General features: G+C 50.1%; 1 protein-coding gene across 2 annotated transcripts in view; it reads left to right on the top strand.

Moving 5' to 3' along the window:
- The window catches only part of ABL1 (ABL proto-oncogene 1, non-receptor tyrosine kinase), a 150145-nt gene that overhangs the window by 126440 nt on the left and 11473 nt on the right, over window positions 1-12232 (top strand). For both annotated transcript variants that reach the window (XM_061433849.1, XM_061433850.1), the window contains exons 5-7: window positions 8523-8607; window positions 9244-9421; window positions 11235-11419. In XM_061433849.1, coding sequence (XP_061289833.1) covers window positions 8523-8607; window positions 9244-9421; window positions 11235-11419 — 448 coding nt within the window. The remainder of the gene's footprint in view (window positions 1-8522; window positions 8608-9243; window positions 9422-11234; window positions 11420-12232) is intronic.

Raw genomic sequence — 12232 nt, forward strand, 5'->3', positions numbered from 1 at the left:
TCCAGGCAGCTCTTAGGACGCCCAGGGAGAAGTTTTCATTTCCAGGCCTCCACCTCCTTAAAAGTGTGACCCACAGTTTTAGCTGTGGCGAGAGTGTCCCCTAGTGTTGACCTGCGTGGTTTTCACTTGTTTTAAATAAACTCCCAATTCCATTGAGCTGTGCCCAGGAATGGGAGAGAGGGGAGCCCCGTTTTGCAGCTATTGGCAGAGAAGCAGAACTGAAACACCCACCCCTGGGGAAATGAACCCGAGTGTGTACGCGCTTCTTCTCGAAGGTCGTTCGGGTGCACGTGGCCAGAACGCCTGCCCTTTCAGGACCCAGTTAATTCCCTGATGCCCTCACTCAAAGGCATGACAAAATAGAAGTTGTGGTTTCTGGTTGATACGAAGTGGCACTTTAGAGAAAAGATCCCATTCTTTAGTCCCAGATACCAAAGGTGGCTTCCTGGCCTTTGTACTGACTGCGTCCCCTTAGCTTGGTCCTTGGATGCAGGATTGATACACTTGGTGAGGGGGTGGCATGGGTGTTTTGAGGACTCCTGTATGTTTTCCAGATAGTGAAGAATTTGGTAAATGCCTATCAGATTTTAAAAATCCTCTTATTTGCCAGACCCTGAGCTTAACACTGGGACTGTGACAAAGGAATCGGACAGAGTTCTTGGCCTTGGGCTAAGTCTAGGTAGTTAGAGTTGTCTAGCTGGAAGTAGGTAGTCTGAAAAGTGCAAGTGTTAGTCTCTCAGTTGTGTCCACTCTTTGCGACCCCATGGACCGTAGCCCAGCAGGCTCCTCTGTCCATGGAGTTCTCCAGGCAGGAATACTTGAGTGGGCAGCCATTCCCATCTCCAGGGGATCTTCTTGACCTAGGGCTCGAACCTGGGTCTCCTGCACCGCAGGCAGACTCTTTACTGTTGAGCCACCAGGGAAGCCCTACTTAGGTAGTCTAGTTAGTAGGAGAGATGGGTCGGTGTGCCACTCACTGCACCACGTGTGACGGAGGCTGTGATCGAGACAGGAGCTCAGAGCTGTAGTGCCGCGTGGGGGACGAGAGGAGGGACGGGTGAGCGCTGCTGGCCAGGGAGAGGGCAGGACGGGCCCGAGCCAGCCACAGAGGAGGAACAGGGTGAGCGAAGGGACGGAGCTGGGAGAGGGAGGTAGGGGGCAGAGCAGACTCAGCATGTCTCAGAGCCCTCAAGCCCACCTGAGGAGCTGGGGTGCTGTCCCGGAGGCAGTGGGGCACCCTGAAGGTTTTGATGCACAGGAAGAAGGGGACTGGATTCACCGCTCCTGGGGCAGCCCTGTCAGCAGGCTTCGAATGAGCTCAACGGAGGCCTGGCGACGGCGGGGAGACGCATGCTCCCACGTCCCCATGTGACCACAGCTGCAGACCAGGCCCCGGGAGACAAGGCCTCGGCTGGCTTGCAGAACTGGTCAAGGCCCAGGCGCTACCCACACGCTTGCCAGGATTTGCCAAAGCCAAACAAGAGGAAAAGCACAAATAGACGGCAGTCTGGGAGAGGCCTGTTCGAAAACTTGAGGAGGTAGCAGTTGCACTTGGGAAAACCGTAGCCCACTAGCTGTGCCGAGCTGTTGTTTTCTGAGTGACTGAAGAAGATGCTTCTAGAGGAGAGGCTCCCTGGAGCTCGGGGGGTTTTTTATTCTGCCCGTATATCACAATTAACTGGAAGTGGGTGCCTTCCAGAACGTACTTCTCTAATGATGTGTTATTAAGCTTTTTATACTTTTAATGATTTTCCCTAAGAGCCTTATTAACTTATGATCCCATAGTTCATGAAAAAGAAATTACAGAATATAGTTGCATAGATTTCTGTGACTAGTCAGTCATTCCCAGTGGCAGCTAATTAGGGAAGGGGGAGTGCGTCATTTTCTAGAGGTGGATTAACCCAGTAATAAGGTACTGAGCAATGGCTAAATAAACGATCCCTCCCTTCCAGCACACCCTGCTCAGAAAGCGTGTGCGCAGTATGTTTCCCGCTTCTCAGATCAGCCTGCTGTCAGCATTTGGGGCGTTCATCCCCACTACAGACGTGGAGAGTTTGTGTGGGCTCTAAGTGGCAGTGGTAGCAGTCGTTTACTGATGCTCCCAACGTGCCTGGCAGAGTCTGAGTGCTTCATGCTCTGCATTGAGCATCTCATTTAATCCTTCCAACCTGAAGAGAAGGCTGCTGATTACCCCTTCCGTTTCAGAGTTGAGAGACCTGAAGCAGGGGGAGGTTCACTAACTGGCCTGGCGTCAGTTGCATGGCTGGCAGTGACGGAGGCAGGGCGTGAACCCAGACATCCTGCTGCAAAGCCCAGGTCTTTCTAAAAATTGTTACACAGCATCCGATTCCTCGTATACCATGAAGAATACACACAAACTACAGTTGCGCACCTTAAAAGTCACCTTTCCCCAGTCCCCCCCGCCCCGTTCCCTTCCCCCACAGGCTGTGATCTGCCTTTCTCTTGAAGACGCCTTGGGAAGTCCTCATGTTCTAGCCCAAGCTTTTGTCCATTTAGCCAGTTCTCACTGAGGCCCTCTTTGTCCTTCCTGTTTGGTACCGCGGGGCCCTCTGCAGACAGAACCAGACCCTCCTTAACCAGCGGGGGGAGCAAGGCCCTGCTCTTAACCACCACTCTGTACTGCTCCTCCAGGCAACACTGGTCTCTTCCCTTCAGGGCAAAAGGAAGACCAGAAGAGAGAAAAAGGGGACCCTAGGTTGACCCCTCTTGCCTGAAAAATCCCATGGACAGAGGAGCCTGGTGGCTGCAGTCCATGGGGTCGCTAAGAGTCAGACACGACTGAGCGACTTCACTTTCACTTTCATGCATTGGAGGAAGAAATGGCAACCCACTCCAGTGTTCTTGCCTGGAGAATCCCAGGGACGGTGGGGCCTGATGGGCTGCCGTCTATGGGGTCACACAGAGTCGGACATGACCGAAGCGACTTAGCAGCAGCAGCAGTAGCAGCAGGTTGACCCCTGTGGTGGGAAACTGGAACTACAGCAAAGGCCTCCTGATGGGGAATGTTTAGTTTGAATTTTGACAGTCTTCAGTCTTGAGCTGTCTAGTAAAAGTTTGTACATCAGTCATCTTTGTATAAAACAGCTGTGTAAGTAATATAATTTGGAAAAGTCTGCCATTGATCTAATTGTGTTAATATTGACTCATAAGCTAGCTGACAAATTTACTGTTAAAATAGCAGAAAATCGCACTGTTGAAAAAAGTTGAAGCTTAGCCTGTACTCACTTGTTGACCTGTTTTTCCAGTAGGTGATATATATACATAGTTTCCTCCACCCTTGAGTTTAACGTCCTTCCAGAAATAGTCCACACCTGTGTTACCTTTCTTAACCACGTGGTAGCCTGCTATAGACACTGCTCTGAACCTTCTGTTACTGTATCTTGGAAGTTCCTCCTTGACAGTACTTGGAAGGTGGCCTTGTTTTTGGTTGGTATTTTAGTATCTTACCAGCCTTCCGTAGATGTGTGTCTCCTCTCCACTACTTTGCTGTTACACGCAGTGTACAGGGACTCTCCGTGTTTGCACATGTGGGAGACTGAGCTGGTAGGTCAGTTCCTCAGAGCAGAAACTGCTGGATCCAAGTGCTCGTACCAGTGTGCACTCCAGCACCCGTGTGGAGGAAGTGCCCGTTTTCCCCACCTGCACCAACACAGTATGTGTTCGGTTTGGGTTTTACATTCGTTACTGCCCCGCCCACCCCCAGGAAGCTGGTCTTACTGGAGAGCTCCAATCACGAGCAGAGAAGGGAAGGCCCCAGGACACCAGGAACCCCGTCCAGTCTCCACGGTCGCTCTGGCTTCGTGAGGAGCCATGTGCTGGGGAGAGGGGCTGCTGCCCTGTCGCATGGGTTCCCTCTGGCCATGCAGCTCAACACGGCTACCCTACTGGGGACCAGAGTCTGGGGTTCCTCTCCGAGATCGTCTGTTATGGACTTTTCACTTGAGCTTTAAGCTCCCCACCTGATTTGTGAACCAGCTGCCTTCCTCACTCTAGCTCAGAACCTCCCCTGTCTCTCCCATGTGTTGATCCTGGTTGAGCCAGTGGTGCGGGATGGCACTTCAGTGTGCTTGTAACTGCCCTTCTCTGACGTTGGGTAAACAGGAAATGTGGAAGCTGATCTACCTTAGACACGAGCCCAGCTCAGCCAAGAGGGAGGTCTGGAGAGGACTAAGAGCTGGGCTGGACTTAAAAATGGTGTACTCTCCTGTGCCATAGAATTCCTGCTCTTGGGGATGAGGCCAGTGAGCAAAAAGGATGAAGCTACCTGTGACATGTTGAGTCTGAGAGAATGTGAAAAAGACCCCAAAACCAGTGTTAACTAAAGTCTTCCATACAAGCGATATGTTTAGCCTGCTTCTCAGGAATAGAGATCAGCTGTCTTAATAATAGTGACAGTGAATCCCCCGGAGTGGTGATGACCGTGTTCCAAGTGCTGCCCTCGGCGCTCTCTGTGTACGAACCAGGTAATGCTCTTCTTTCCATGCGGTAGTCGAGAGAGCAAGTCCAGCGATACTGTTTCCTGTCATGTAGGTGACTGACCGTGGTGACGCAGCAGCAGAGCTCGGTAGGGATAACTCACGAGCATCCTCTTAACCACTGGGCCAGCCACAGCTTTCATCCGCATCCAGTCAGGCCTCGTGAAGAGAGGCCAGGGGACCCATCTCCCTCCTTGACAGACAGGACTGAAATTCACAGCCTTTACTCAGAGTGTGGCCTTCGCGCTAATCATTCAGAATTCCTTTTATTTTACTATGTAAATGGAAGAATCCTCTTCAAAAAGGTGATGGAGATTTTTAAAATGAAAGGACTATAGCAGGATAGCATCAGGGCTATTTCCAGTTGAACACAGCTACCAGTGTAGGATGCTATTGAACCAGGCCTGCTTCCAGCAGGGGGAGACAAGTTCACACAAGATTGTCCTGAAAGACAAAAAACAAGGAGTTATTTATACTGTCCACATGCCGTGTGTGCGTGTGTATGAGTGAGTAAGTGAATGAACGGAGAGAGAGGAGAAGGATGCCTTTGAAAGCCGCAGTGTTCCTTTGCACGTCCACACCCCTCAAGACCTGGAACGTGGTTCTTGTGGAAGAGTCAGTACTACAAGAGCAGTGTTACTTCGGAAATGATCTCACTCTGCGTGGTTCGTTATGGGGGCCTTTACGCCCATGAGCCTTCATTCGAGGGCTGCTTATTGAACATACTGTTGGCTGAGCAAGAGTCTTACAGGCCCGGGTCCTTCCTTTGAGTGGCGTTGAACCTGTGGTTCCGGCAGGCACTTGCCCTCCAGCCATCCGTAGTAGTGTGTCACCCTCGTAGATCAGAGCCCACCGCCCCAGAGACAGCGTGGTCCTGCAGTGTGGGAGACCTGGGTTTGATCCCTGGGTTGGGAAGATCCCCTAGAGAAGGGACAGGCTACCCACTCCAGTATCCTGACCTGCAGAATTCCATGGACTGTGTAGTCCATGGGATCTCAAAGAGTGGGATGTGACTGAGCCACTTTCACTTTCACCCTGGTAGATCAGAACCCACCACACCAGAGACAGCGTGGTCTGTTCAGCATGCTCAGGAACATAGAGGACTTAAAGAATTAAACAGCCAGGAAGGTGGCGGCAGGGGTGTATTCTTTTCCCACCCATGCAGCTTGACACAGAGTCCACCCAGGATGTTTAACTGACCTTAGAATGGCTCACCTTTTTTTTTAAGCAATTTTCTTTCTTTATTTTTGGCTTCGCTGGGTCTTTGTTGCTGCATGGCTTTTCCTTAGCTGCGATGAGTGGGGCCGCCACTCTAGAATTGCGGTCCATGGGCTTCTCATTGCAGTGGCTCCTCTTTTTGCAGAGGACAGACTCTAGAGCACGCAGGATTCATTAGTCGCAGCTCGTGGGCTCAGTAGATGCTTAAAAAAATCTGCAAACAGTAAACACTGGAGAGAGTGGAGCAAAGAGAACCTTCCTGCTCTGTTGGTAGGAATGTAAATTGATACAGCCACTATGGAGAACGGTATGGAGATTTCTTTAAAAACTAGGAATTAGTTGTGGCTCATGGGCTTAGTTGCTCTGCAGGGCATGTGGAATCTTCCCAGATCAGGGACGGAACTCTGGCCTCTCGCATTGTTTGGTAGATTCTTTTCTTTTTTTTAATTTATCTAATTTTAATTGGAGGATAATTGCTTTACAATGTTGTATTGGTTTCTGCCATACAGCAACGTGAATCTGCCATAAGCATACATATGTTTCCTCGCTCTTGAACCTGCCTCCCACCTCCCACCGCATGCCACCCCTCGGTTATCACAGAGCACCAGTTGAGCTCCCTGCTTCATACAGCAAATTCCCACCGACCGTTTTACATATGGTGCTGTGTGTGCTTCTGTCTCGGTTTGTCCCATCCTCTCCTTGCCCACTGTGTCCACAAGTCTGTTGTCTGCGTGTCTCTAACACTGCCCTACAAATAGGTGCCTCAGTACCATTTTTCTGGATTCCATATGTAAGACTTAATATATGGTATTAGTTTTTCTATTTCTGATTTACTTCACTCTGTGTAACAGGCTCTAGTTTCATCCACCTCACTAGAACTGACTCAAATTTGTTCCTTTTTATGGGTGTGTATTACTCCCTTGTATGTATGCGCCACAACTTCTTTGTCCGTTCATCTGTCATGGACATCTAGGTTGCTTCCAGGTCCTGGCTGTTGTAAATAGTGCTGCAGTGAACGTTGGGGCACGTGTGTCTTTTAAAATAGTTTTCGCAGGGTATGTGCCCAGTAGTGGGATTGCTGGGTCATACGGTAGTTTTGCTGCTAGTTTTTTAAGGAATCTCCATACCGTTCTCCATTGTGGCTGTTATTAATTTACATTCCCACCAGCAGTGCAAGGAGGTTCCCTTTTCCCCAGACCCTCCCCAGCATTTGTCTGTAGATTTCTTGATGATGGCCATCACCTCATACATTGTATTTTGATTTGCATTTCTCCAGTAATAAGCGATGTTGAGCATCTTTTTGTTTTATTAATCATCTGTATGTCTTCTTTAGAGAAATGTTTGTTTAGGTCTTCTGCCGGTTTTTTGATTGGGTTGTTTGTTTTTCTGATGCTGAGCTGCTGCTAGGTGGATTCTTTACCCCTGAGCTACCAGGGAAGCCCTCACCATTTCGATAGGGCAGTAAACTGCGTCTACGTTTCAGCCCCACCAGGCCCTGAGCTGAGTGATTCAGGGGCTGACGCACATCCTCACTGGTCCTGCTTCACTGGTAAACACGTTGAGCAGAGCAGGACAGCGCCCAGTAGAGGGTGACCTGTCCTCGGGAGGTCATCCCCAGGTGCCAGGGTGGGAACCGGCAGCTACGGTGAGGAGGACACTTTAGCTCTTTGTTTCCCAGAGGGGCCGCAGGTACAGTGTAAAGAAAGCTCCACTTTTACAGTAGTCGATAAAGCTTTCTTCTTGGGGAATCTAGTTTTCAAGACGTGCTCTCCCCGTCTCCCCTGCAGTCTTGCTCTTCAGACAGACTCAGACTCCATGTTGAAACCTGGGAGGGGACGGTCTCACTTCCCTCATTGGCCTTTATAGCAACAGACTACGTCACATCTCATCCACTGGCTTCTTCCTTTGGTGGTCAGAAAAGAAGTCTCCCCGACATAAGCCCACCCCCACGATCTTGATAACAGGGCCAACCCCAGGACCCAGCACCACAGCACTCCGCCCTGATAGGTGAGGAAATGTAGCAATATTGTCACATTTGCTCTGGGTGTGTGCTAATATCTTTGTCTCCCCTTGGCATTTAAATGCTGTGAGCTCGCTGAAACGTGGTGTGGGCTGGTGATCACATTTATGAACCCATTGCTAGGGGAGCTGCCAGTGAGGCTTGTTTTAGGGTCTGAGTAAATTGACCTGACAGGTAGTGGCGATTGCTTCATTAAGGGCCGCACAAGACCACGTTCTTAAGAAACTCAGCGTCCTCTCTTGCTGCCACATCTTGAGGCCCTGTTCTTTGGTAGTGCTATACATCTTTTTGTGTCATCAAGGTCTCTTCTCTTGAATCAAGTACCTTTTGGATTCCTCAAGTGATTTTTTTTTTTTTTTAATGTTAAACGTTTTGGGAGTCCTTGGAAACCAGCCGTTCCTTAGGGGAGTGGTACCATGATTGTGGTGGTTGCCTTCACACATCTCCCTCCCTCCCCGTAAACTTCACTAGGTGATGGAAACAAGTAGTGTGCATGGAGCCACCAGAGCAAGTCACCAGCATACCCAGCCAGCTTCGCTGTTGTGCTCAGGGTGAGAATTCAAAAGCTCTGCGCCATAGTAGAAAATTCTTTGTGCCATCGGGCTGATGCCTTGGAACCTTGGAACTTTGTGCCTTGGAACCTGTCAAGAAGGATGTCGTGGTTGAAACCGGTGGACCAGGATGATTACCTGTCGAAGCTCCAGCTTGTGTTAACCGTTCAAGTCGTACTTCCCCACTTGAACACTTGCCTTGCTGAGATAATTTCATCACTTCCTTCTTTCCTGCAGGAGGATACCATGGAGGTGGAGGAGTTCTTGAAAGAGGCTGCAGTAATGAAAGAGATCAAGCACCCCAACTTAGTACAGTTACTCGGTGAGTGTGAGGAGCGCTGAGCTCTGAATTAAACTCTCCGAGCGATACAGGCGCTGTTGAAGCAGAGGTGAATGGCTCACTGCCTTAAGGTTTCTGGTCTGTACATCTGTTCCCCACCTGTATCAGCCCTTGGTGCAAAGAGACCTGTGTGGAATGGGGGTGTGTGTATGTGTGTGTGTGTCCATGTGCCCACACGCGTGAGAGAGAATGTTACAACTTTTAAGCTGATACTCTAAAGTGGTCAAGCACAAGTCTCAAATCAATATCTTGAAACCTAAGAATTTTAGAAGTTCCTTCCTGAAGCGATTCTGTACATAGAAATATCCATGTATCCATTGGGGTGATGACTTAGTGTGTTTGATGTGGCTCAGCCTCTGCTGTTGAACTCAGTGGCAGCTTGTTTCCTTGAAGCCCATGGGCTTGAGAGGAAGAAAAAAGGGAGGGGGTGGGGCACGTCCCTCCCGAGGGAACATAATCTGAACCCACGAGTGCATGGAGTCATCGCAGGACGTGGGCCCGGGATGTAGTGGCAGAGAGAGAATCCGTCTCAGAATCCTCGTTCTTCAGGGCTCATCTTTTCTGGTGTGTACTCCGTTGGGAGCGGAGCGGCACGCTGAAGCCTTGTCTCATTGGCAGGGGTCTGCACCCGGGAGCCCCCATTCTACATAATCACTGAGTTCATGACCTATGGGAACCTGCTGGACTACCTGAGGGACTGTAACCGGCAGGAGGTGAACGCCGTGGTGCTGCTGTACATGGCCACGCAGATCTCGTCCGCCATGGAGTACCTGGAGAAGAAAAACTTCATCCACAGGTAGGAGCCGCGAGAGGCCGCCCTCCCCGCACCAGCGGAGTCGCGGGGCCACCACGGGACCGGGCATACTTTTACAAAAAAAAACCCCAACCTACAAGGTCTTGTGGCTCGGCCTCTGAATTTTTTAGCGTCGGCAGCTCCTTGGACCTTGGAGCAAAGGCGAACACCATGTTCCTGACGTTGCCAGCTTCGGGTGTGCGTCCAGGACTGCACTCAGCCCGGCCTGGCCCTTGGACCCATAGAGCAGTTATCCCCAGGCTGAGAAGTATGTCACTGCAGAATCATTTTGGACTAAGAGGAATACTGGGTGAAGTTTGTCAGAAGGCACCCCTTTTCGTTGGCAGGGCTCCTTGTGACATAGGGCACCTATTGCTCCTCCAGGGCTGGGGTTCATCAGTAGTGTCGTGACCTCTTGCCAGCAGCCGCTGGGGCGTTTCTCCCCCACAAGCTCTCAGAAACGGCCCTGCGTGGCTTTTGTTCCCGTGTTGTGTGTGTATGTGTTTTCCCCTCCCTTCTGGTAATTATCATTTCATTCTCCGCTTAACTTGCTGTCATCTGGTTCAGGGATGTTTCCACCATTGTCAGGATTGTGTATGCGTAGTTCTAAATAAAGCATCTCGGCTGCTTCAAAGCCTGGAGTGTTCTGACCTTCAAACATGCCACAATTATCTTGGTCTCCACATTCTTTGCTGGTGGAAATGGCTTCCTAGCAGAGTGACGGCCTGTGCAGGACAGGGCCTGATGGGCTTTGCCAGAGTCTTCTATACAAGATGTTCTCCAGCCACCGTGGTGACCTTTCCTTCCCAGTTAACTCAAGTATGAAACCTGTACACGGGACTTCATAGTGAGAAGTAAGAGGAGCGTGTGTGAACTGCTGGCGGTGCCTTGTACAACAGATTTTTCTCTGGTCCATGAGAGTCTGCTTCAGAGGCTCCTGTCACTCAGGAAAGTGAACCCTCTGAGGCTGCAAATTGAAATTTCTTGACTTCTGGTTTGCCTTGCACGGCTCGGTTCATTCTCTCTTCATTCACGCAAACTTAAAATGCTTTACCGAAATCCTATTAGGCACCACCCTCCTGAATTTCCTTTCCCTCTCATTGCTGGTGATCAGGCTATCTCTCCCAGCCATCGCCTTCAGCGGGGGCCTCTCTTCATCCCGCTTTCCAGGTTGCCTTGCGATTTCATGCTTAATGTCCGTGAACCAGAGATTAGGCTCCTGCCTCCGTGGGAGAATCAGGAGGCTAAAGGAAGCTGATTATACAGGAGAGAATCCATAGGATACATTTGGATACACATCAGGAAGAAATAGGAAAGTGGGAAATACAATTTGGATAAAGAATGTCATGGGCTCTATTTTATCCTGTTGAGTCTAAATAGGACAAGCAGAGACTCACGCTGATGTATGTTTCTCGAGATCAAGGCCTGGCCTGGATATCCACTCCCGGTGCCTGGCACAGGGCAGGAGTAGCTGAACAGACTCTTAAGGACACTGTCCCCAGGCATCATCGGTGCTTTACTGTGAGTTCACTACCACTCACAACCACCCTAAGAAGCAAGCACCGTTATCATCATCTTATGGGTGAGAGAACCGAGTCCTGGGGTGATTCACTCACTCCAGGTCGTGGGGCCATGGAGCCTGTTCCCCCGCCACCCGCTGCGGGTAGAGCTTGGTGGTTACTATTTACAAGCAGATGTATTTATTTAGGATCTCCATTTTCCCATTGTGGGTGTTGCCCCTTGGTAAGCAGTGGTGGAAGATTTGTAAAGCTGACAGCCAGCCAGGAACTCACAGATAAACTGTTTCCTTTCCCAGAGATCTTGCTGCCCGAAACTGCCTGGTAGGGGAAAACCACTTGGTGAAGGTGGCTGATTTTGGCCTGAGCAGGCTGATGACAGGGGACACCTACACAGCCCACGCCGGGGCCAAGTTCCCCATCAAGTGGACGGCGCCCGAGAGCCTGGCCTACAACAAGTTCTCCATCAAGTCGGACATCTGGGGTAAGGGCCACCGCTCTGGTTTTGTCCTCGCCCTCGTCTTGGGGGGGGGGGGGCTGTGTCCCCATTTTGCTTTCTCTCCTTGCCTTTTGAGTTCCTTTTCCCTTGCTCTTTCATTTCTTTCCCATTGCTTCCTTCTCTTTTTGTTTCTTTTACTTCTTTTTCAATTTCAAAAATCTCTTCTCCCGTGTTTTCTCTCCTAAATAAGGTAAAAATGAGGTTTTTTTTCCTCTTCGAAAATAATTCAGATGAACTCTTTCCCCCACTTAACAACTTTATGTCTTCTTCACTCTTAGATTGCCTGGATGTGCAGGGCAGCCAGCCCACCCTGCAGGCACCCAGGGTCTGCCTCTGCGGAGAGAATGCTGCAGAGTCTGGTTTGAGATTCAAGTAGAATGTTCCTCTCCGAAGCCTTGTGTGACAGTATTTTATTTTTACTTTTTGTTATGCAGATTGTCAGCAGGCAGTCAAGGAGGCAGAGTTGCCTGATGACTCCAGGCACTTGCCACCCCCAGCTTTGCTGTCTTCACCTTGTGGTACCCTCTCACCCTATACCCCCGCCCAGCCCCAACCCTTGTTATTTCAAAGCAAATTCCAGACAGCATAATGTTTTGTCCATGAATATTTCATATGTCTCTTAAAAGACGGCTTTTGTATTTGTAGAACCGCAAGTTGAGTTTAGTTTCTGGATTTTGCGTGCTTAGTCGCTCAGTTGTGTCCGACTCTTTGCGACCCCTTGGACTATAGCCCACCAGGTTCCTCTGTGCATGGGATGTTTCAGGCCAGAATGCTGGAGTGGGTTGCCATTTCCTTCTC

This window comes from Bos javanicus, chromosome 11 (assembly GCF_032452875.1).
Source record: "Bos javanicus breed banteng chromosome 11, ARS-OSU_banteng_1.0, whole genome shotgun sequence".
NCBI classification, from domain to species: domain Eukaryota; kingdom Metazoa; phylum Chordata; class Mammalia; order Artiodactyla; family Bovidae; genus Bos; species Bos javanicus.